At 40.8% G+C, this 22291-nt stretch overlaps 1 protein-coding gene across 7 annotated transcripts in view; it reads right to left on the reverse strand.

The window, feature by feature from the left end:
- The window catches only part of FBXW7 (F-box and WD repeat domain containing 7), a 312721-nt gene that overhangs the window by 13451 nt on the left and 276979 nt on the right, over positions 1 to 22291 (reverse strand). For all 7 annotated transcript variants that reach the window (XM_050946417.1, XM_050946415.1, XM_050946413.1 and 4 more), the window contains 2 exons: positions 14983 to 15117; positions 9581 to 9704 (listed from right to left, as the gene is read on the reverse strand). In XM_050946417.1, the coding sequence (XP_050802374.1) occupies positions 9581 to 9704; positions 14983 to 15117 (259 nt within the window). The remainder of the gene's footprint in view (positions 1 to 9580; positions 9705 to 14982; positions 15118 to 22291) is intronic.

Below are 22291 nucleotides of genomic sequence, written 5' to 3' on the forward strand. Positions count from 1 at the left end.
TCATTCTTGAACCCCTACTCTTTCATCTTTCTTTTCTCAATACTGTCATCATAAGAACAAGACAAGAATATATCTTTATTTCGGCTCTGTCTTCAGTGAAACCTTTAAAGACAGGGATTGTCAAAGGAGGTTAATGGGATAAGAGAACTCCCACTCCAATAGGATTTGGCACCTCGCTACCTTAGGAGCCTTTAAAAAGTACAGGTTGATTCATACGTTAGTGTGTTTTAGTGCCCTTTTATTGATTCCTCCTAAAGCCCTACTCTCTAAATTTCAGGGAAGGCTGGTTGTCTGTGTATGTGTCTCCAAGGTCCAGGGCCAGAACACTGTAGTTAAGTCACTTCGACATGCTAGGAAGAAGGAATGGTTACTTACTTTGTACACAGTTAGTGGAGCTCTTTGAGATATGTGGTCCCTAGCTGTGTTCCACTCTAGGTTTACATGTGCTCCATGTGCCTGACATCAAAAGAATTTGCTAGCCGTGTCTGTTGGTCCACCTCTTGCCTCACTGTGCTCTGAACTCAGGGCATAGGCGATACCAGTCAGCTCTGTGTTCTTGGGAACCAGGGCACAGTATCCAGTGTGTCTGACTCATGAAGGACACTCCTCCACCCCCCAGCCTCTGCTTCAGCCGAAATCTATCAGAGAAAAAGACTCGCAGAGAGCAGTGAAGGGTGATGGGAGACACACCTAGATCCCTCCTGACAAGGATGATAGGATTAAGGCAACTCCCCTAGCCTCATCTGCATCAAAGATGGGAAAAGGAGGCATCTCTATTAGCATATAGAATGGAGAACACAGATTCCAAGGCAAGAACTGCACTGAACTCTGGGACCAGAAAAGCAGGGAAGCACTGCATCATGGGGGATCTCTGTTCCAGATTTTAATGAACCTACACCTGCACACACCCAGCTCAGCAGTTATCAGACCAATTTTAGTAATGACTCTTTGATTGATATCCAGATTACTGAAGCTGCCTAGTTGCATTGTGAGCTCCCTGGAAGGAACACCATCCATAGCCAAAAGTGATCAGCTCCTATTGTCTAGCCTTAAAAAAACCCCTTGAGTCATCAGTTTACCCATAAACAAATCTAGTGTTCTCCCTTGAACCATTGTTGTTTCCCTACAAAAAAAAACCCCTACCCACACTCCAGTAAGTGTTCTGATGCATGGATCCAAACCCTGCATCAGTTCTACTGGGATTTCATCTTCCCCAGACTGATTGTGCTGGGGGCTCTGCCTGTCTCCAGCACTCAGGACCCTGAGCTACCACCATCACCTGGGAACCCTGACCAGTTCAAGCTTCCTGGAGTGGTGAGATCCCTCTCTCTCTCTCTGGTTTCTTTTCTACCTCAGGTATAACTTTCTAACCCTGACTTGTTTGATCAGATATAGTTTTCTATATATGACTTTTGTAACCTTTTAATAATGTAACTTATGTTGGTTTAGGCTCTCCTTGTGTAGTTATCACTGTTACTCAATAAATAACTTATGGTTGCTTCCCTCTCTCTCTCACTGAACTTTACTCTTTGGTGTTTTTGGCTTCCCTCATTTACTCTGCAGCAACGCTTCTCTTACCTAAGCTGAAGATCCCTGTAGCGCCCAAAAGTACTATGGGGTTTGCTTATCAAGTGGGTTACTACCAGTACAATTGTAACATGAAAGTGGGGATAGGGACATGCTGAACCTGTGACATACGAGGGCGGCAACTCAGAAGTGCTGCTTGACCCAGTCTGCTGAGTCCAGTGGCATATAAGGGTGGCAGCCTGGAAGTGCTGTTCAACTCAGCCTGCTCAGGCTTACTCTATTCCGGTGAGGTACCTGTGGTATATAAGGGTGGCAGCCTGAAAGTGCTGCTTGGCCCAGCCTATTGAGCACTAGGGCATACAAGGGTGGCATCCTGAAAGTGCAGCTTGACCCAGCCCACTGAGTCCAGGGACATATAAGGGGTCAGCTTGAAAGTGTTGATTGACCCAGTCCCCTCAGACACGCTGTCTCTGTCTGTGTGTGTGTGCGCGCGCGCGCGCATGTGTGTCCGTCTGTCGGTCCCCGGACTGGAGGAACCCAGCCCTGGGGAACCTAGGTCCTGCAGGATAGCTCCATTGGGAGGGGACTTGCAGAAGGGAGAAGTAGAGCTCCATATGAAAACACAAGTGACACAAGCAGTACATTGATAGAATTACAGAACCCTTCCCCACCCCTGCAGAAGAGTAACCCTAATTGAGCACACCCCAAAGTAATGGGCAAATCTGGTAACATAAGTTATGACCATGGACCAACCACCTCACCAATTCTTTCTCTACTGCAAATAACCATAGGATAAGGCTCACAATAGAAGGAAAGGATGTCAGGTAGTAGAACACAGATAGGGACTACTCATCTCTAAGAACTCCAGTTACTGTACAAGGTATGTAATCTTTCTTTCTTCTTTGAATTAGGGTCTCTATACGTATTCCACTCTAGATGACTCACATGCGTATTAACTCAGGGGGAGGGTCCAAAAGAACCCTTTCTGTACTACGGACTGAAGGACTGCTCTGCAAACGATTTGGCTGCTGTAGAACCAAATGTATTGCAATGTACTGTTTTGTGGAGGCATGATCAGAGAGTCTTGTGTTGCTGCTTTACAGATCTGCTGAACATGGGTATCTCAAAGTGCAGCTTCTGATGGAGTGGGCCCTCACTCCTTGAGGGAGAGGGGTGGCTATTAACTTATAACACAGCAGGATGCAGCCTCAAATCCATTTTGAGCCCCTCTGTGAAGATACGGCTTCTCCCTCATCAGTTCACAAAGACGACAAACATTTTAAGAGATTTCTAAGACCGTTTTGTCCTTTGTAAGTAGAATGCCAACGCTCTATGGACACCCAGAGTGCAGTGTCATGTTCTTTCTAGTGGCTTCAGGCAGAAAACAGGTAAGTATATGACCCGATTTAGGTGAAATTTCAAGATAACCCTGGGGATGAATTTGGAGTGTAATCTTAAGGAAACTGTACCCTTGGAAGACTGTAAAGATAAGTCTGCCACGAGGACCTCCGGTTCACCTATTCTCCTGGCTGAGGTGAGTGCAACCAGGAAGGCATTCTTCATAGATAGGATGATGAAGGAACACGACACTTGGGGTTCAAACAGAGTCTTTGTCAATGCCAACAGGATTAAGTTAAGGTCCCACATCAGAGTCAATTGCCATAGGATGGGTGAAGATCAATCACTTGTCACCAGGGGATGAAAGGTGCTAATAGCTTCCAAGTGCACCCAACGAAGGCTAAGAGAGAGACTCGAATTTTTTTCATGAGAGAAGGTAATCCAAAATAGTAGAGATTTTAGCACCTTCTAGGGATATCAGATGATGCTGTAGAAAATGTCTTCCATTTTGCTGTATAGCATCTCCTTGTGGAATCTTTCATATTGTTGCTAAAGATGGATTGTAGAGCCTTGGAACACAACCTCTCAATTTTATAACATTTTAGTTTTTTAATCAAAATGTCATATACCAAGTCAACCGCCTTACAGAATCTAAGCATGTTACGTCAACATATGGCTATTAGCCAGGATGACATGATCTATTTTCCATAAATTCACATGGATTGGCATTAATTAATTATATTACTCTCCTTTAATTCTTGATGAATTAAACTCCCAATCATCTGCTCCACTATCTTACCCAGGAGAGAGATCAGACTGACAGGCCTAACTTTACTTGGCTCATCATGTTTACCCTTTTAAAATATTGGTACAACATTAGCTTTTTTCCAGTGTTCCAAGACTTATTGAGAATCAACATTAATAGTCTAGCAAACTCCTCAGAGAGCACTTTTAAAACTCTTCGATGCAAGTTAGCTGGAGCTGCCGATTTAAAAAATGGCAGTCTTTGGTAGCTACTGTTTAACATGCTCCCAAGATACTAGTGAAAGGGAAAATATGTTGTCATATGATACGACTGGGTCATCTGTGTTTTTCTCAAATAAGGAACAAATTTATTTAACACTACTGCCTTTTCTGCATTATTATTAAGCCTACGAGGGACTCGGAAACAGGTAATGCCATTTTTGACAGAGTGCCACTCCCCTTTCTTAAATGGATGATGACTATTGATTTTAGCATTGTAATCACACGATTCATCCCACTAGGTTTCATTAATGCCAACTAAATTGAATTCATGCTCGTAAATGAGCAATTCTAATTCCTCTTGTTACCCAGGCTCCCTGCACTGGTGTATAGGCAATTAAAGAATTTCTTCTCTTCATGTCCTTTGGTTCCCTGGATTGATTTTGTTCTCAACATCTCAATTTTGTGCTAAACAAGTACTCATATTTCCTCTTTTTACCCTTCCCTTTTGTTATTAGTTTAATGCCCTCCTAACTTCTCTAGCCACCCTGTCCCTGAGGAAGTGGTTTCCCTTCTGCTGAGGTGGAGGACATCTGAACTATACAAGTCCTCTCTCCCCACAGAAGGTGGACCAAATGTTCTACAAAATGAAACCCATTCACCCTATACCACATCACTTCCAGAATCTTCTACCTTCTGTCTTCCTTCAGTCCTGGGACAGAAAGGATCTCAGGGAAAATCACTTAGACCTTCTTTTCCTGAAGTCAGTTATCATCTGCGAGATATCACACAACAGTGTAGTTATTGCCAGTTTGAACCATCCATCATCCAGGGATCCTTGCCCAAAAGCCTATGCAGTCTTAGAATTACATTTCATTTCTTGGCTCCAGAAAGAAAACACACCATTCTGTTGTCCATCTGTCCTTTACAGAATGTTCTTTGAATTCTTCTGGGTATTGAAGCCTCAACAAGAATGGTCTGTCTCTCTTGGACAGTTGGAGATATATTTGTGGGTAAGCTTGGTTTCTTACAGATTGGGCCAAGCTGCCATCCACAGATATGTCCCATACCTCCCTCCATTCCCTTGGACCAGCTCGATCTTCAGGGATATCTTCCACAGTTCCTTGGCAAGAACTTGGTATTGACTGGAAACTTCTAGCTGTGTGGAATTCCTCCTGGTCCTCTTCTCTGGTGCCCATCGCTTACCCATCCTTGTCTGTGTAGAATGTTGCCATGACTTCTTGCCCCTTATGAACTACTAGGCCTCCTCTCTGACTTCTTCTCCCTCTGACTCCTTGCTGGGCAGCTTCTTTCTTCTTTGAACCTGGCATACTGATGTTTCGTGAACGTGGCTGTCTAGAAACTCCTCAGCTTCTCTGATTCTCAATAATGTCTCTACTTGCCCTCCATTCCAAGGCTCTTCTCCTCCAGCACAGCCACCAACTTGCACTTAATGCACAGGAAGTCCCTTCTGGCTTCAGGAAGAAAAGAAAACATGGCATATCCACTGTAGGCCACCACCACTGTTCCATTGCTGGCCATCTTGAAATCACATGTAGTAGCAAACCTGCAAGGAAAGCCTCTCACACTCTCTCTAAACTCCCTCAAACTCTCTTATTAGCTGCTTCTGTTCATAGCTCTCGAGTTTGCCTAGCAAATTTCCCTGATTATATCAGCTTTGCCCAACACCACCAGAGAGCAATTAACCACTCAGACTTCAATCAGCGGGGCTGATCTAAGCTTCAAGTGTCAGAGCCATGTGGCCCATACCAAGCTACCAACAAACAGACCTGTTTCAGCTGCCTACACAGGGGCCCCATGGTCCAGCCTACATAGTCTATACCCAGAGGACAAAAAGTCAAACCACCTCACATATGGACATGTAAGGTCCAAATAAATGGGGGCAGCTAACTAAATTAGCTTTGAGAGAGAGCTGAACAGATTTATGAGTGTGTTTATGTGACAGGGTTGCCTGTGATGGTGAGAGGCAGAATCAGCAACCTTGGGGTCCACTTCTGGTTTATGTCTTATGCTCCTAAAAGCTCATGTTTCAGGGGTTCAGCTGTCCACATTCAGGGGTCAGAAAGGTATTCCATCCCACTCTCCTTCCTATGTACTTTTTTTTTAATCTCCTTCCTCAAGGATTGCCATGGCTGGAGATGGGACGTTGGACAGTGAGGGACAGGGCTCTGAGATAGCACCAAGCGTTCTCTCTCAGGTTGTTGGCTGGCTGGTTCTTGCTCATGTGCCCAGGGTCTAATGGGTTGCCATATGTGGAGCTGGGAAGGAATTTTCCCTAGGTCAGATTAGCAGTGACCTTGGGTTTTGGGGTTGTTGTGGGGTGTTTTTTTTGTTTGTTTTTGGCCACCTTCTGCAATGTGTTAGTGCAGATCACTTGCCAAGATCATCATTAAACATTTCCTTTCTATTGCGGGGAACTTGGGCATTCTATCCCGTCTATTCTCCAGGTACATGTCACAGGCAGTCTTCTGTGGTCTGCAGTACTTTGCTCTAAGTTTGGTTGTTGGACTCAGTGTGCTGATGCAGGGTGATGTTCGCGGCCTGTAAGATACAGGAAGTCACATTAGATGATCTGGTGGTCCCTTCTGGCCTTAAGCTCTATGACTGTGTAATGGCAGGAACTGTTTACAGGTTTTGTGCATTCTACACGGCTCCAGAAGGTTTATGTGTAGATGGGATTCTTGGTGTGTCCAGATACTTTGTGCCACATGCTCACCCAGCTAGGCTCTCCATTCTGGTAGGAGGCGTTTGTGATCAGTCTTTTTGTGGTTGAGGGAGGGACAAAGGGAAAGGCTACACAGTCTGTTTCTCACTTCTCAGGAGAGAGAAGCCTGAGTTTTGTGGAGGGAGGGGGAGAGGCCAGTTTGTCAGACTGTGCCTTTTTGGCCTGCAAAGGTGTCATGTAGGCACATGAGGCCATGTGACCTAGGAGGATTAGCCGAGTTTGAACTGTCATCTGGTTGCTCCATTGATGCTGCATGATGAGATCCTGTCTGAGAATCTGTCCTGAGGTAAGGATGTCTTGGCACTGGTTGAATCTAAGGTTGCCCCAATAAGGTCTGTAGTCAGTGTGGGAACTAAAATGGACTTTTTTACCTTTATTTGGAGACTGAGTAGGGACTGTCTGATTTCCCATACTTCATGTAGAGATCTCCTATGAGTAACTAGTCCTTAAGGTAGGGGAACACTGAAGAACCCTTACAGTGGAGATGAGCTGTCACTAGCAGTAGCACTTTAGTGAATACACTCCATGTTGGTGAGAGGCTGAAGGGGAGCATTCTGCATTGGTAGTGGTCCAGGTCCTTGGTGAATCCCAGGAATCTCCCACGTGCATGATAAATGTCTATGTGGAAATAACCATCCTTTAAATCAAGAGCTGAGTCCAGGGTGATCATTCTGAATCTCAGAAGGCAGATAAAGACATTTAGTTGTCTGACAGCTAATATCAACCTCTTTTCTTCTTGGAGATGGAGGAAATATCTTGGGTAAAACCCTTTTCTCCTGTGCTGAAGACGTACCAGTTCTGTGGGGCCAGGGGGAGGGAAAGGAACTCAACTATGTATCCATTGGTGATAATCTCCAGAACACAGCTGTCAGATGTTATCAGATGCCAAGCCTGGAGGGGAAAAAAAAAGGCAGGCAGCCACTAAATGGGCCACAGGAAGGCTCGGAGTGGGGTGCATCATGCCATTAGGAATCTTCAGAGTCTGTACTCACGGACTTCACAGGTTCAGCTTGGGAAGAACCAGCAGATGCTACACTTGGAGGGGACATAAAGCTTCCCTGAAGCAGGAGAGGTGTTTGTTTTTGTTGTCACTGACTGAAAAGTCCAGGGGCAGGACATACAATTCTTGAAACTCAGACACTAGACATAATAACTAGGCACTCCATATGGAGAAGAGCTTTGGTGGAGTGGGGGAACCCCATAACCTATACTACTAAAAACTACACTTAAAAACTATTTACACATAAGAACAAGCTTGAAGAAAAAAAAAATGCTAGCTAATACTGTGGACACAGAGGGGTTCTGTCTTAGACCATGGGTGGTAAAAAGAAATGGAAAGGCAGCTGATCCAAGTCACCCTTCATGCCTTTGGTTTAAAGCATGAGGAAATGAGGGGTGCAGGCACGGACCAATGGACACTGCTAGCAGAAATCTTCCAGTCTCAGGTGGATGGAGCATATGGACACTGTGATGGGGTAAGGCCAGATGGCTACAGTAAAGTACCGAGGAACAGGTATGTTAGCCCCAGGCTAAACAAATCCCTAGTACCGTGGTAACCAAATGGCAGTTGCTCCAGGTTAATCAAGGCACCTGGGGCCAATTAAGATCTTTCTAGAAGGCAGTGGAGATAGCTACATTGATTAGAACACCTGCAGCCAATCAAGGCAGGCTGATCAGGGCACCTGGGTTTAAAAAGGAGCTTACTCCAGTCAGGCGGGGAGGAGCCAGAGGAGAAGAAGCACATGTGAGGAGCTGGGAGCAAGAGGCACAGGGAGCTGAGATTGACAGGGTGTGTTACTGGAGGATTGAGGAATTATTAGACAATCAAGCATTCTCAGACAGCAGGAGGAAGGTCCTGTGGGGAGGATAAAGAAGATGTTTGGAGGAGGCCATGGGGAAGTAGCCCAGGGAGTTGTAGCTGTCATGCAGCTGTTACAGGAGCACTATAGACAGCTGCAGTCCACAGGGGCGTGGGCTGGAACCTGGAGTAGAGAGCGGGCCTGGTTCCCCCCAAACCTCGCAACTCCTGATAAGACACAGACTGTGGGTTCCACCAGAGGGGAAGATCACTAAGGTGAGCAAATCTGCCAATAAGCGCAGGACTCACCAAGGTAGAGGAGGAACTCTGTCACAACCCTTAGAGTGGAATACGCACAAGAACCATGAATCAAAATAGGACTGCATCAATGTGCTCCATCCCTATACTGGCTCCCTATTCATACAAGTAAAAATAGATCTACTTGTTTTTCAAATTCTCCAAGGTCTTGCTGTTTTCTCTCTGACCTTATACAAATCTATTATCTTGCCTATTTCACAGTGCTCTTCTTTGACTCTTCACAGGGATTCTGCCACACCAGTATAGGCTGCACCCTCTTTTGTTTATGGAAACTCTACCTGAGCCATTAAATTACCACTTTTCTTCAAGTCTAACCTTGAAACCTCCCTGTTCATTTAGCCTACAATTGGCACTAGACCACACTGATCTCACTTTTTCCTAATTACTACATCATTCTATTCTCCCCTTGTTACTGCAAGAATACATACTTGTACCTTTATCAATTTCACAATTCAGTGCCTTTTGCTCTCACTGTACATCACTTTCCCTTTGTTTGTATGAGTCATTCTACCCAAACTCTTTAAAGCATTCTTTCTATTCTCCTGGTAACTGTAAAGTATTCGGTGGTAGCTTGTATGAAAATTAACTCTAAATTGTAAAAATCATTTTATAGTATATATACTGTACTAACTGGATACAGCATATATAGGTCTTTATACTACATATAACTTTTTATAGATATAACAACATTTAACTGTAGTTTATTTCAAAATATCACATTAAATATTTTCTACCTCTGCTTCTAAGATATTTATTACAGAGGTCAAGCATTAGTAACAAATTTACACTCAACTGAATTCCTTTCTAAAAATGTTAAGCTTCTTACATAAATGAAGAGGAACACCCATAGCTGCTTCTACCACTACGTTAGCATTTTTCCTGAGCCTTACCCTCCTCCTTGCATTTCTCTCTCCACAAAAGGTTATCCTCAGCCAGAATTCTCCAATAACGGCATGTCTGTGCTGCCTGTAGAAGGTCCTTGGGTTCCAGGAATGAAAGCACATATAGTGCCAACTGTAAAGAGGTAGGAGATTAAACTCTGTCATTCACAGAAAACAGAGACTGAGATACAGACAGTCAGAATAGATGTATTAAAACAATAAACTGAAATATCAGACAGGCCCAGAAGTATTAGAGAGCTACAGTACATTCCTATAGGAGCAAAGTACTGCTAGACAAAATAGTTCTAATAATACCTTGAGATCCAAGAAAAAATGTCACTTGGGAAATATTTTCTATACAAGAAACTAGGTGCCAGGTGGGACCATTGACTATTGAGTGTCAGACCTATATAATAAAATTAAGTTATGCAAATTATAAGTTATCAGAAACTAATTAGAGATTATTAGTTTGTGGTATATTATAATATTTGATTATTTAATATTCAGATCAAAGCAAGGTTATTGTGAGAAATGGATTTGACAGTGCAAACCAACAGTGGATATTTGCGGAACTGGTGAAAAAAATGTGCTTCTGTAGTAGAAACAGTTTGTGCCAATAGAAACAAATGAACAAAAAATGAATTTCAAAACAGATACTGGGTTGAGTGCAATGTTATCACAGCAAACATACAAAAATATAGCGACTGTCCCAACTGTAAAACTGAAATCTGAGCTTGTTTCATATAGTAAGCATAAGATGACCCTATGGAGCAAATATCTTGCCATGCTTACATGCCATTCAGCAGAGCTTTAATAGTGAAACAATTAAGTTCCATGTGTGCTTGAGTTGAAAAACAGCGTGCAAATGCAGTTGATCAAACAGGTATTTAACCTATTTAACTGAACAGAACGCAAAAATATTCTTTAATTTTACAAGATGTTTTATGGACTACTAGGGTGCATACTGGATATAATACATCATATTAATGTAGGTTGTAGAATTTGAACTTAGCTAGATGGTAACATTAGAGGTTATTGAGTTAATTTAGTCACTAGCTGGCTGGATTAAAGCAAATGGTGACCAAAATAAAACTAGACAGCTACACACAATCTGCTCCACTGTCATATATTATACAGACTCCTGAACATCAGTCCTGGACAAGCAACAGAAGACGTCTAAAACAAAATCAAGGACATCAGTCCTCAATTTCTGGAGCTATCCAGAATGCTACTGACACTGCTCCTCTGCTGACAGAAGTAACACACATCCATTCAGTCACTAAAAATGAAAAACAGAGCGATAAACACAGGGTCCAAGCAGCAAATCCACATCAGTAGCCAATAGATCACTGCAGAAAAAAGTTTTTGAGAAAAAAAAATTGGATAGGAATGGCTAACAGAAAAACTATTTGTGATCAGAAACAGTAGCTATTGACAAGTGTCCAATATGAGGCAGAATAATCATCTCATTTGTCATGGAGGTCAGGTTATCTGCTCTGACCTCTAGTATGTGTCTTTGTGTTTTGTTGGCATTGTTTTATTTACATTTAATAAAAAACAAAAAATGAAGTTGACCCACCCACAACATGCCTTCCAAACAAAACAAAAATACCCAAAAAGGAAGAAATAACAGTAGTTACTGAAGTTTGGAAATGTTGATCTTATTACGTGAATTACAGAAGACAGTTGGCATGTCAGTAAGACAGAGGCACATGAAATATATTCCATTTTTTCCTCTGGGTGTTTCTGATCAGAAAAGAATATATTTTTAAACACAACTTACCTTGCTTACATTAGGTGTAAAAATTTTGTTTAGAATCAGTACTTCATTAAAGTATGTTAACTAACATTTTAAAATGCAACCTGTTTTAATCTAGATGTGGCCTAAATTGTATCAAGGGTCAAACCAGCTCACTGCTGGCGCTAGGATTGTAGGTGCATAAAGGTGGCATAACATGTGTCCCAAACCGTTGGATCTACTCCCAAACGCAACTCAGACAGAGCCAAAGATTGGATCCCTGCTGCCTAAGTGCTGTATTTAGTGCTAACATCCTGTCACGGAGTGTGGGGGAGTCAGGGCCCTGCACCCTCCAGTTCCTGCAATTCACTGAGACTCAGCCAGCCAGTAAAACAAAAGGTTTATTAAACGACAGGAACACAATCCCAAGCAGGGCTTGTTGGTACAACCAGGACCCCTCAGCCAGGTCCCTCAGGGGGCAAGGATCTTAGACCTCAGACTTGGGGTTCCCTGCCTCTTCCCAGCCAGCCCAAAACTGAAACCAAAAACCCCTCCACCAGGCTCTCTCCCTCTCCTTCTCTCTTTGTCCAGTTTCCTGGGCAAAGGTGTCAACTTGCTCCACCCCCCTTCCTAGATCAGGTTACAGGCTGAAGTACCGTCCCTCACCTAAAGTCATCCTCTGCTCTGCCATCCCCCCATGCAGACAGTCCCAGTAAAACTAAACATTTCCAGGTCAATCCACCCTGCTCCGTACTGCGTCACACATCCTTTAAAGGATTAGTGATATCCAGTAATGACGCATCATAAATATACATGTTTGAATTATTTATTGGGCATAGCTGAAGGGTTAAATCCTCTAAATTATTGACAGTCTCTCCTTAAGTCACACTTCTTGCATTTTATTTCCAGGAGTGGAAGGAACTATGGAATTTTTTAGACCTGGTCCAAACAGTTCAATACCAATGATTCTTCCTAATTTTGTAATGAGAAAAGCAAGAAACAGTATCCCTTACTCCCAAAATATCTTGGGTGTCAGTTTCTTTTGGAAGGACTTTCACACTAAAGAAAACTTGGGAAGGGAAGGCATATATTTGGTTTTTCCTCTACTGTATTTCCTTGCCATTGCTGAAGACATCTTTGAATAAGATCCCTCTTATACAAATTATTTTCATCTTCTGGTCACCCCAGGCATACATTCATTCAGTCAATCACAACATTGTGTATGACCTCATAGGAGGTCATTATAGGTATTGATGAGTTTCTTTTGTTGCATTAATGTTCAGGTTTCAGTAAGCAAATAAGATATCTAGAAACTCCTAAACTAAACACAAGTAATTTCAATATTTAGCACTGGTATCAGGAAAAATAAATGAAAGGTAAATAGATTTGTGGTTAAGTATGACACTTTAATATTGGGAGGGAATTATTTTCTATACAAAAAGTTATTTTGGGGCATGACTACACTGGAGTTAAACACCTGTGGCCAGCCCACGACTCAGGCTCATGGAACAGACTGTAGGGCTGCAAAATTGCGGTATAGATATTTGTGCTTGTGCTAGAGCCAGGGCTCTGGATCCTCCCAGCCCCACAGCCCAAGCCTGGTGAGCTTGTCAGCTGCCATAGGCCAGCTGAGGGTGTTTAACTGCAGTGTAGACATACTCTTTAAGACTAAGAGCAAGGACAGCACAAATGATACACAACATAAGAAGAGGATTATTTGTAGTTGGATTAGTTTGGGTGCTAAATCATGTGCGGGAAATTGAGATTTAAGCATTGGTGATATTCATTACATGTATCCAGTTTTCCAAACTGTAGGAGTGATAAAGCATCTTCTCTCCTTTCAAAATGTAAGATCCCTACACCTCCCACCCAACCCTTCTTGTGCTTCTGAACTATAGAAAGCTTTGGGCAGCTTCTCTAAGTATAACACAACATGGTATGTTTCTTTCTCCATAGTATTCCTCACAAACAAGTGAAGGATTCCAAAGAAACTGGGTGCAGAAAACACGTATGTCAATATTAGTTACATGCACTGTGCATGTTTAGTTAATATTCATAGTATATATTACTTCCATCCCCTAACAAAAGTGATCCAATTAACCCCAAAGGATGGCTATGACACTTTCCACAGTTACAAAGATATTACACTAGCCCATGAAAGGAAAACAGGGGCCATAACTATCTAAGTATTAAAAATATATAGCTTACGCTGAAAGGAATGCCAGAGAATGGAACACAAGAACAGTCTTAATACACATGAGGAACATATTCTAACACCAGCATAACACTAAGAATGCTTTAAAAGGTGTAGGAAAAGAAAAATCCATGTTTCTACCAAGAAAATCTCTTAGCTAATAAAGTAATTAAAACCAGAAGCAAAATTTTAATAGGGAACAAACTAGCAGGTACTGGGTAGTTGTACTGGTGGACACCCACGTGAAAAACAGTCAAGTATATCATAAAAACCAGTCAGCAGTAAAGCCACTAATTTTCACTAACCCTCTAAGAACTAAGACATTTGTTTTAGGGCCTGGATATCTAAGGCTCGGTCAACACTTAAAGATATATCAGCATAGCTATGTCGGTCAGGAGCGTGAAAAAGACAAAAAACCTCCATTGTAGATACAGCTATGCCAGTGGAAGAATGCTTCTGTCAACATAGCTAACGATATTCAGGAAGGCGGTGTTCATAAACCAACAGAAAAACTCCTTGTCAGTGTACACTCTGCCTGTGCTATGGGGCTATGCTCCCATAGCCTCCATAGCATAGACATAGCCTAATGGACCACCTCTCTCATACTATTCTATACCAACTGTGGACTACTTCAGAAGTACTCTCACCAACATTCCTTAGGCTGTATGTTCTCAATGGAGGATCCCTGAATCTAGTATTTGCTTCCCTATTGACCTGACAGAGTCTGAGTTGCTGACCTGCAGGGTATATTGAAAGTTATTTGTTTACCCATGGGATTGACTGGGGGTTAGAATAAGGGGATTGGAGTTTTCGGGTCCTTGGTGCTGGGGAATTTGTCAAGTTCTCTTTTAATTAAATAAGTAACATTAACAGATTTAATGCAGATTTAATAATGCGTATACCTGGAGAATGATAGGTGCATGTTACAAATCAAGAATAAATTTGTATATGTTGAGTGTTTTGTTGTCTCTTCAAAATGTGGAGGGGATGATGATCAAAACGTACACGCTGATGATACAGAATATATGCAAGACTAAAACTGGCAAATCAGTCAGAGACAAGACACTAAATAACCAGAAGGAAAACGTGGTTAAAGAAAACCTATCTAAGCTAAAAGAACTCAAATGACTTATAGTACATCATGGAACTTATCTCAGTAGTTGAAAGAAAGTCACTTGGACAGATTTTTTTGAAGATTTTAAGGTGCTTGAAGATGGAAATAGGCACTTCTGAAAATCCCAAATGGTGCCTAAATATCTTCAAAAATCTGGCCTTTATCTCAAAATCATACATTAATCTGAGCATTACATTATTAAGACATGGCAGTTTGTCAACTTGTAGTCCTCTTTAACACCAGTTAACAGTGTTAAATTGACAATACTGAATACCATAATTAGCATGGAAATGTTTAAAGGTGATAGATGATGCGTTACATAGTCAAACAGCACCCAGAGCCCAGCATTAACTGATAATCCTCACCTCTTTTGGGAGCAAGGAAATAAAGTCTCGTTGAAACTGGGGCTCTATCACTTGCATCATGTGTTTCACTTGTGTTGGTTCACAACTATCAATGAGTTCATCTAAAGCAAGTAACTTCTCTGGTCCACTCCAGCTCTATAAGAGAGAAAGATATGTTCAGAGTTTGTACTATTTTAGTATACAATACTTATAAGCTACTTCGCAAAAAAGTGAGCATGCAGGATACCCAGCGATAGTGTGTTTAGGCTTCCTATGGGTAAATATCTTACCCACACAAAATAATTTGTTGGGGTTTTTGCGATAATCATTTAAAATTAAGCAAAATAAAATGGATGGAAAATGTTTAGAACCCAAACTCAAGTGCCAGTAGAGAAGTGTATCTATTGTGTTGATGAGTATGATCTATAACATTAAAATCCAACATAAATAACTAACAAAAATTGTACATTGTTTTAAAACCAATTTAGAATGTGTTGAGAGTGAAGTGATTAATGCAAGAATACTCACTCCAATGGGTATTCAAATGAAATGTCCAATTTTAGCCATCAAAATTTCACTGTTTCATTAGAAACTTTAAATAGGGTGTGGGGAGAAAACCAAACCAAAAAACACTAAGTGGCAACTTTCTCTAAAATACATTGTTTTGCTTATTGCCCAAAGGTTATTACTACTATATGTTCATTTGCCACAATGTTATATTTCAGAATCCTGGCTGTAAACCAATATTTGATTTTGTAAACACCAATTTACTAAGTAAACAGGGAATTTTGACTAGTAATTTTCTTACTTCACATTCTTACTAATGGGCAGCATAAAATTTGATGACTTTAAATAGGCACTCATCTGAGAGTACAGCAGATTAGCAGCATCTGCAGAAAAATTAATAACGGAATATATGGCATATCTGATAAGGATGTCTTTCTCAAACTCATCTGTGCTCAACAGATTTTGATTTGCTATGCAAAAACAATTTCAAGAGAAAAAACAATAGAAAGAACTGATTTAGCAATCAAATTAGGGCATGAACAAAGTGTAAGAGGACAGAAAGTGAAACAGCAACAGTGTTTTATAAGTAGATTCATATTCATATTTTTGAACATATGGGTTCTTGAATGGCATATACAAGTAAATTAACACATTACATTACAGTTGAAAGGGCTGACTGAAATATGAGAAAGAAAGATAGTTTAGAATTAAGATTCATGTACCACCTTAACCTGTGCCTCAAGACCTAGATTTGCCATATTGTGCATTATCATTCTTTGGATTTGAAATTAGGGTATATTATTACTGACCATGTACTGCAATGCCTAGACGTAGTGAGGCAAGTTAAGAATAGAGTAGAAGTCAGAAAGATGAACTGTGAGCAGAACAGTAATTTACTCTTCTTTATGATGTAAAAAGTTATCTTTGTAGTTTTAAGAATTTTTTTTAATTAACTCATTAGAAATATTAGGAAAATTAGTTCCTGACTTCACACTTTTTGTTGGAAGACATTGGCAAGGTTTGAGGACTGGGATGCGACGTTAGAGGAGACTGAAACCTGAACCATGGCATTCCCTGCTGACAACTGACGAGATGATATAGGCTGGTAGAAGTAGGTCTGGGATTTAAAAATTTAAAAATATATATATTTTTTAAAAACTTGATCTCAGTGGAGGTTTCAAAGATGCTCCTATCAACAGCTTTTAGAGCTTTACAAAGGACTCTTTCAGTGGGAACTATCTCAATTGAAAACTATCAATCATACAAACAATAAACCATAGATATCAATAATATCAATCAAACCATAAACCATACTTCTGAAAATCCTTTTAAGTAGTTAGTGTACATACACAGCAGCTGCTTATCTCATCAGCTGTTTTAAAACTGTTTTGTTTTTTATTCCAAGACATTTGTTGACACTATCTAGAAATGTTTGCAACATTTAATCTGATCAAACTACTTTTGAATTATAGGAAAATAAAAGGAAAAATACACTGAAGCCACAGTATCTGTATTAGTCGCTCATAACTTTCAAAATCATTCTAATCCTATTCTGTTAGTAATTAATATAGTAAAAATAATTCAAAGAACTTGAATATCAACATTTTGTGCTGTGGCAGCTGTTTGCTGTAGTTGTAAATTGATAAAAATTGTTAATGGCCCCTAAATTCTGATGACAATATTGCACCTCCGTGTAAGTAATCCTTACTCTTATCTTTACTGATAAAATACCGTGTAGAATTAAACTGAGCGGCACACACTGCCTCCCACTCCCTCCCCCTTCACAGGGGAAAACAAACTTTAAGGCAGTGAAATCTATTCCTTCAGCTTTATAGGTTGGCTAGAGGCAACAACCTTAAGACCCTTCCAAGCAATCAACTGCTAGAAGAGGTTTACTCTAGGGAGCTCTCCTGATTGGTCTTTCATGTTTTTAAAAATAAACTGGTAATAGTAAGAGATCTCTGAGGAAAAATATTTGCTGTGGAAAATTTTGTTGAGTGAGCAGTCTTGCCAGATAAATACATTGATGGGGGAATGACATTATCTTCATTAGGTTAGCATTTCTGTGATCTGTAGATTGACCTGTTAGCAAAAAATGGCACACAGCACATTCAGCAGAGACAGAGAGGGGAAGGAGTAAGTGTGCGTTTTGTATAAACAATAACAGTGAACATGTTTGTAAACTAAAAAGTAAATAGGTGCCAAGCAATGATGCAAACTTTCAAACATTTTTGTTACTGAGCAACTCAAACATTTTAGATTCCTAAAAATGTTCCAAGCAAAAAAGCTCCATTAACCTTCCTCCACATACATGGGAATGTTGTACGCGGTAAGCATATATGTTGTGATATCTCATGAATCAGTGGCCCTCCAATTATGCAATTTTAGGACACAGTTACCTAGGCACAGAAACACAATTCAGCTAAATGAAAAAAATGTAATTTAGCATGAAAAATATTTTTTCTGTATCAAAACAGTATGCGGGGCACAAATGTAGCCCAAACATATTGCACGATCCTCTGTTTTTAGTAGCTCTATGTATGCATTTGCTTCTAGTGTGAGTATCTTGTACTGTAATAGTTAGCATATGCTAACTGCATAATGGATTGCCGTGACAGCGGTTGCTGCATACACTTACCCTACGGTAGAAGGTACTGCAAGGAGGTTGGTCCCTTCAAATCAGGGCTTGTTAGGTATCCTCAACACAGTGGACTAATGGTGGCTCTCTGTCTACCACTCGAGGGGATTGTCTGTCTAGGTATCCTACTCCAAACACTGCAGACTAACTAGACTCTTGAGGGCATTTTCTGTGTTGTGCAATTCAAGAAGGTGAACAATCAGGCATGATATCCTGCTTCTGATATTAGAAAAATTATTTGCAACTCTGAAAGTAAGTTGTTTTGTGATGACAACTTATTAGATGACAGTGATGTTGTGCCAGTTCATGTCAAGAGTAGATCTAAAAAGGAAGACTACATTTCCATTGACTGTTCATCAGGTTCATTTTCAGATGATGAGGAGCTTATGTTCTGTGTTTCTTCCAGTCTTATACCGGGGCTGTTGAGGTTAACTTCACCAGTATTAAGCTTACTGAAGATCTACTTAATGAAAATTTGGCCTATGTTGGAACAATGCAGTGAAACAAGCCAGATGTACCGAGTGAGATGCATCCACATTGGAGCAGAGAAAAACCGCCATCAGTGTTCAGGTTTGCTGGGCCACTTACCCTGGCTTCCTATGTTCCAAAGAAGGGCAAGTTGGTAATAATACTATCGATGATGCATCCTGACAAGGTTCTAGGAGGAGACAAAAAGAAACCCCACATAATTCTCCATTATGACACTAAAAGTGCTGTCAACAACATGGACCATCTTGCAAGAATTTCCTCCTGTGGGTGCAAGATAAAGAGGTGGCAAATGTTTCTTTTCTTCAACATGTGTGATGTTGCTCGCATCCCGGTTTCCTTAATTGAGTCAGCAGTGATCCTGTTTGGCACCACACTCAAAGAAAACAAGGCACTTATTCCTTGTCAGTCTAGGAGAATGACTCAAAGATGCACATATAAAGAGAAGAATCCTTGATATCCATCATCTCACCATGCCCATCAAAGCAGCACACTCATCCCTTGGCTACTATCAAAAACCAGATACCATGGGATCACTCTGCAGACTTGGCAGTGGATGCTGCCACATTTGCTTAAGGTCATTTGACCACAAGAGCTGCAAGCAATGTGGAGAATGCAGGGAATCTGTATGCACTGACCACGCCACATCAATGCTGGTGTGTGAAAACTGCATGCAGGCTCACACTGAATGAAACTCCAGCTAGTTCCTTCAAATTGCTAGTTAAATAAAGGTTTTTCTCCCTAAAACATTAAATAGTTGTTCTTGATTTCTGAACCCATTTGGGCTATAAAGATGTCAGCCTCACTCCCTCCTTTTTTTCCTCCAACTCCTGTTTTTGTGCCTTACTATCAAGAAGCATTTATTTAATATTTAACATTGTAATAGTAAAGACCACTACATGGACTAAAAACACATTGTGGATTAGCTAGGTGGAGGCAATTAGATCTCTTTCCTACTCTGAGCATATTCATACTTTGACCTGCTCTAGGTTTAATTTAGATTATTACTTTTTGGTGTGCTGTTGAATTCTTTTAGTGGTTGAAAGGTGTGTCTTACAGAGATACCTGAAGATGGAGAGAAGGGGCTCTTCCTGATCTCTTTTTGGGAGGGTGAACCAGTGTGTTGGTTTTGCTGTTGAAAACACTGCCTTCAGTTCCCACAGACACGTATTTGGATTGGATAAACGTAGTGTGCAAGGCAAAACATAACTATGTTGACTGAAGCTGTCATGGGATAAGAGGGAAGGGTCCTCTCATGGATTGGTAACTGGTTAAAAGATAGGAAACAAAGGGTAGGAATAAATGGTCAGTTTTCAAATCGGAGAGAGGTAAATAGTGGTGTCTCCCAGAGGTCTGTACTAGGACCAGTCCTATTCAACATCTTCATAAATGAAATGGAAAAAGGGGTAAACAGGGAGGTGGCAAAATTGGCAGATGATACAAAACTACTCAGTATAGTTAAGTCTCCGGCAGACTGCAAAGAGCTACAAAAAGATCTTTCAAAACTGAGTGACTGAGCAACGAAATGGCAGATGAAATTCAATGCTGATAAATGCAAAGTAGTGCACACTGGAAAACATAATCCCAACTATACATATAAAATGATGGGGTCTAAATTAGCTGTTACCACTCAAGAAAGATCTTGGAGTCATTGTGGATAGTTCTCTGAAAACATTCACTCAATGTGCAGTGCCAGTCAAAAAGCAAATAGAATGTTAGGAATCATTAACAAAGGGATAGATAAGACAGGAACTACAATAGTGCCTCTATATAAATCTATGCTACGCCCGCATCTTGAATACTGTGTGCAGATGCGGCTGCCCCAGCTCAAAATATATATATTGGAATTAGAAAAGGTTCAGAAAAGGGCAACAAAAATTATTAGGGGCACGGAACGGCTTCCATATGAGGAGAGATTAATAAGACTGAGACTTTCAGTTGGAAAAGAGATGACTAAGGGGGAGATGACAGAGGTCTATAAAATCATGACTCGTGTGGAGAAAATAAATAAGGAAGTATTATTTACTCCGTCTCATAACACAAGAACTAGGGGTCACCAAATGAAATTAATAGGCAGCAGGTTTAAAACAAAAGGAAGTATTTCTTTACACAACGCACAGGCAACCGGTGGAACACCTTGCCAGAGAATGTTGTGAAGGCCAAGACTATACCAGGGTTCAAAAAAGAACTAGATAAATTCATAGAGGATAGGTCCATCAATGGCTATTAGCCAGGATGGGCAGGGATGGTGTCCCTAGGTTCTGTTTGCCCAGAAGCTGGGAATGGGCGACGGGACGGATCACTTGATGATTACCTGTTCTGTTCATTCCTGCTGGAGCACCTGTCATTGGCCACTGTCAGAAAAGAGGATACTGGGCTAAATGACCCTTTGGTCTGACCCAGTATGGCTGTTCTTATGTTCTTAAGGAAGGCAGTCTTTGATATGATGTGGACCTGTCCAAGTGAGGGCTTTCTACTCAAATACCAGAACCTTGAATTGGATCTGAAAGTGCGTGGGAAGACAATATAGGTTGTAGAACACTGGCATGATATATGGTCTAGTGCTTGTTCTGCTTAGGAGATGGACCACTGTGTTGTACCTGTTACAGTTTCTTCCTGAACATCTTGTCTAGGTGGAGGTAAAGAGAACTGCAGAATACCAGAGAGGAAGTGATGAATGTGTGAATTACTGTGGCTAGGTCTCTATCTGAAAGAAATAGTCTTTTTGCCAGAAGTGGAAGAAGCTGGACACTATCATAGTTGCCAAGAGCAAACACTCTCAATTACAGGCAAAGTGATGGTGCTTTCCAGCTCCTCCACTGATTGACATTATTATGCACAGAAAAAGATTTTCTAATCCCAGTGTGCCAGATTCCCACCTCTCTTCATTTAAACGTGGAGGTTTCACAAACTTTGCCCATGTTAGACAAATGCCCCCTTACCACAATAGTATATAAGTGGGAAAAGTTTAGGGAGAGAGTAAAGAAGGGATTAATATTTGATGTAATTCTGCCTCCAGATGAATTTGGCAGGAACTGGATTTTTGGTTTCATGAGGAATTTCACTTTCAAAATTTGCAAGACAAGTAAAACATTTTTTAGGTTGCCAAAATTATATATGATATAAAATGGAATATCTAAAGATTCTGTTTCAAAAAGGCTGAATGTTGAATAAACTGGATGTTTCAACCTTATTGAAATGTTTCTTTTCAACTTTTCTTTCAAAACAAATTCTTGTTGGAATTTTGCAGAAATCAGTATTTACTGATTGGAAAATTTCCAATGGAAACTTTTTCCCCATCAGCTCTACTCTCTGTCTCCCCAACTGCATTATGTCTTATCTGATTGTGTCCTTTAAATTATAAACTTCTTGGGGCAGAGACTTTCTTTTAGTTGTCATGTTCAAAGCACTGAGCTCAAGTCAAATAGTAAATTAAAAAGACTTCATAGAACATTTTAGTGTTCTTAAAAGACTCCGACATTAGCCTGGAAATTCAAATGAATGGGAATATACAGTTAATAGAACTCAAATAACTGTAACTCTACTTCAGTGCCACCCACACTATCCTCAGAACAGATGTATGAGACCAAGATACGAAGTTGTAAGACCAGGAGACAAATCTTCAAACAATGCATATCTCAATTGAAGCAGTGACTCTAGAAACTGTAAAGTGATCTTATTGAACTATTTCAATCAAGT

Source organism: Gopherus flavomarginatus, chromosome 3 (assembly GCF_025201925.1).
Source record: "Gopherus flavomarginatus isolate rGopFla2 chromosome 3, rGopFla2.mat.asm, whole genome shotgun sequence".
NCBI classification, from domain to species: domain Eukaryota; kingdom Metazoa; phylum Chordata; order Testudines; family Testudinidae; genus Gopherus; species Gopherus flavomarginatus.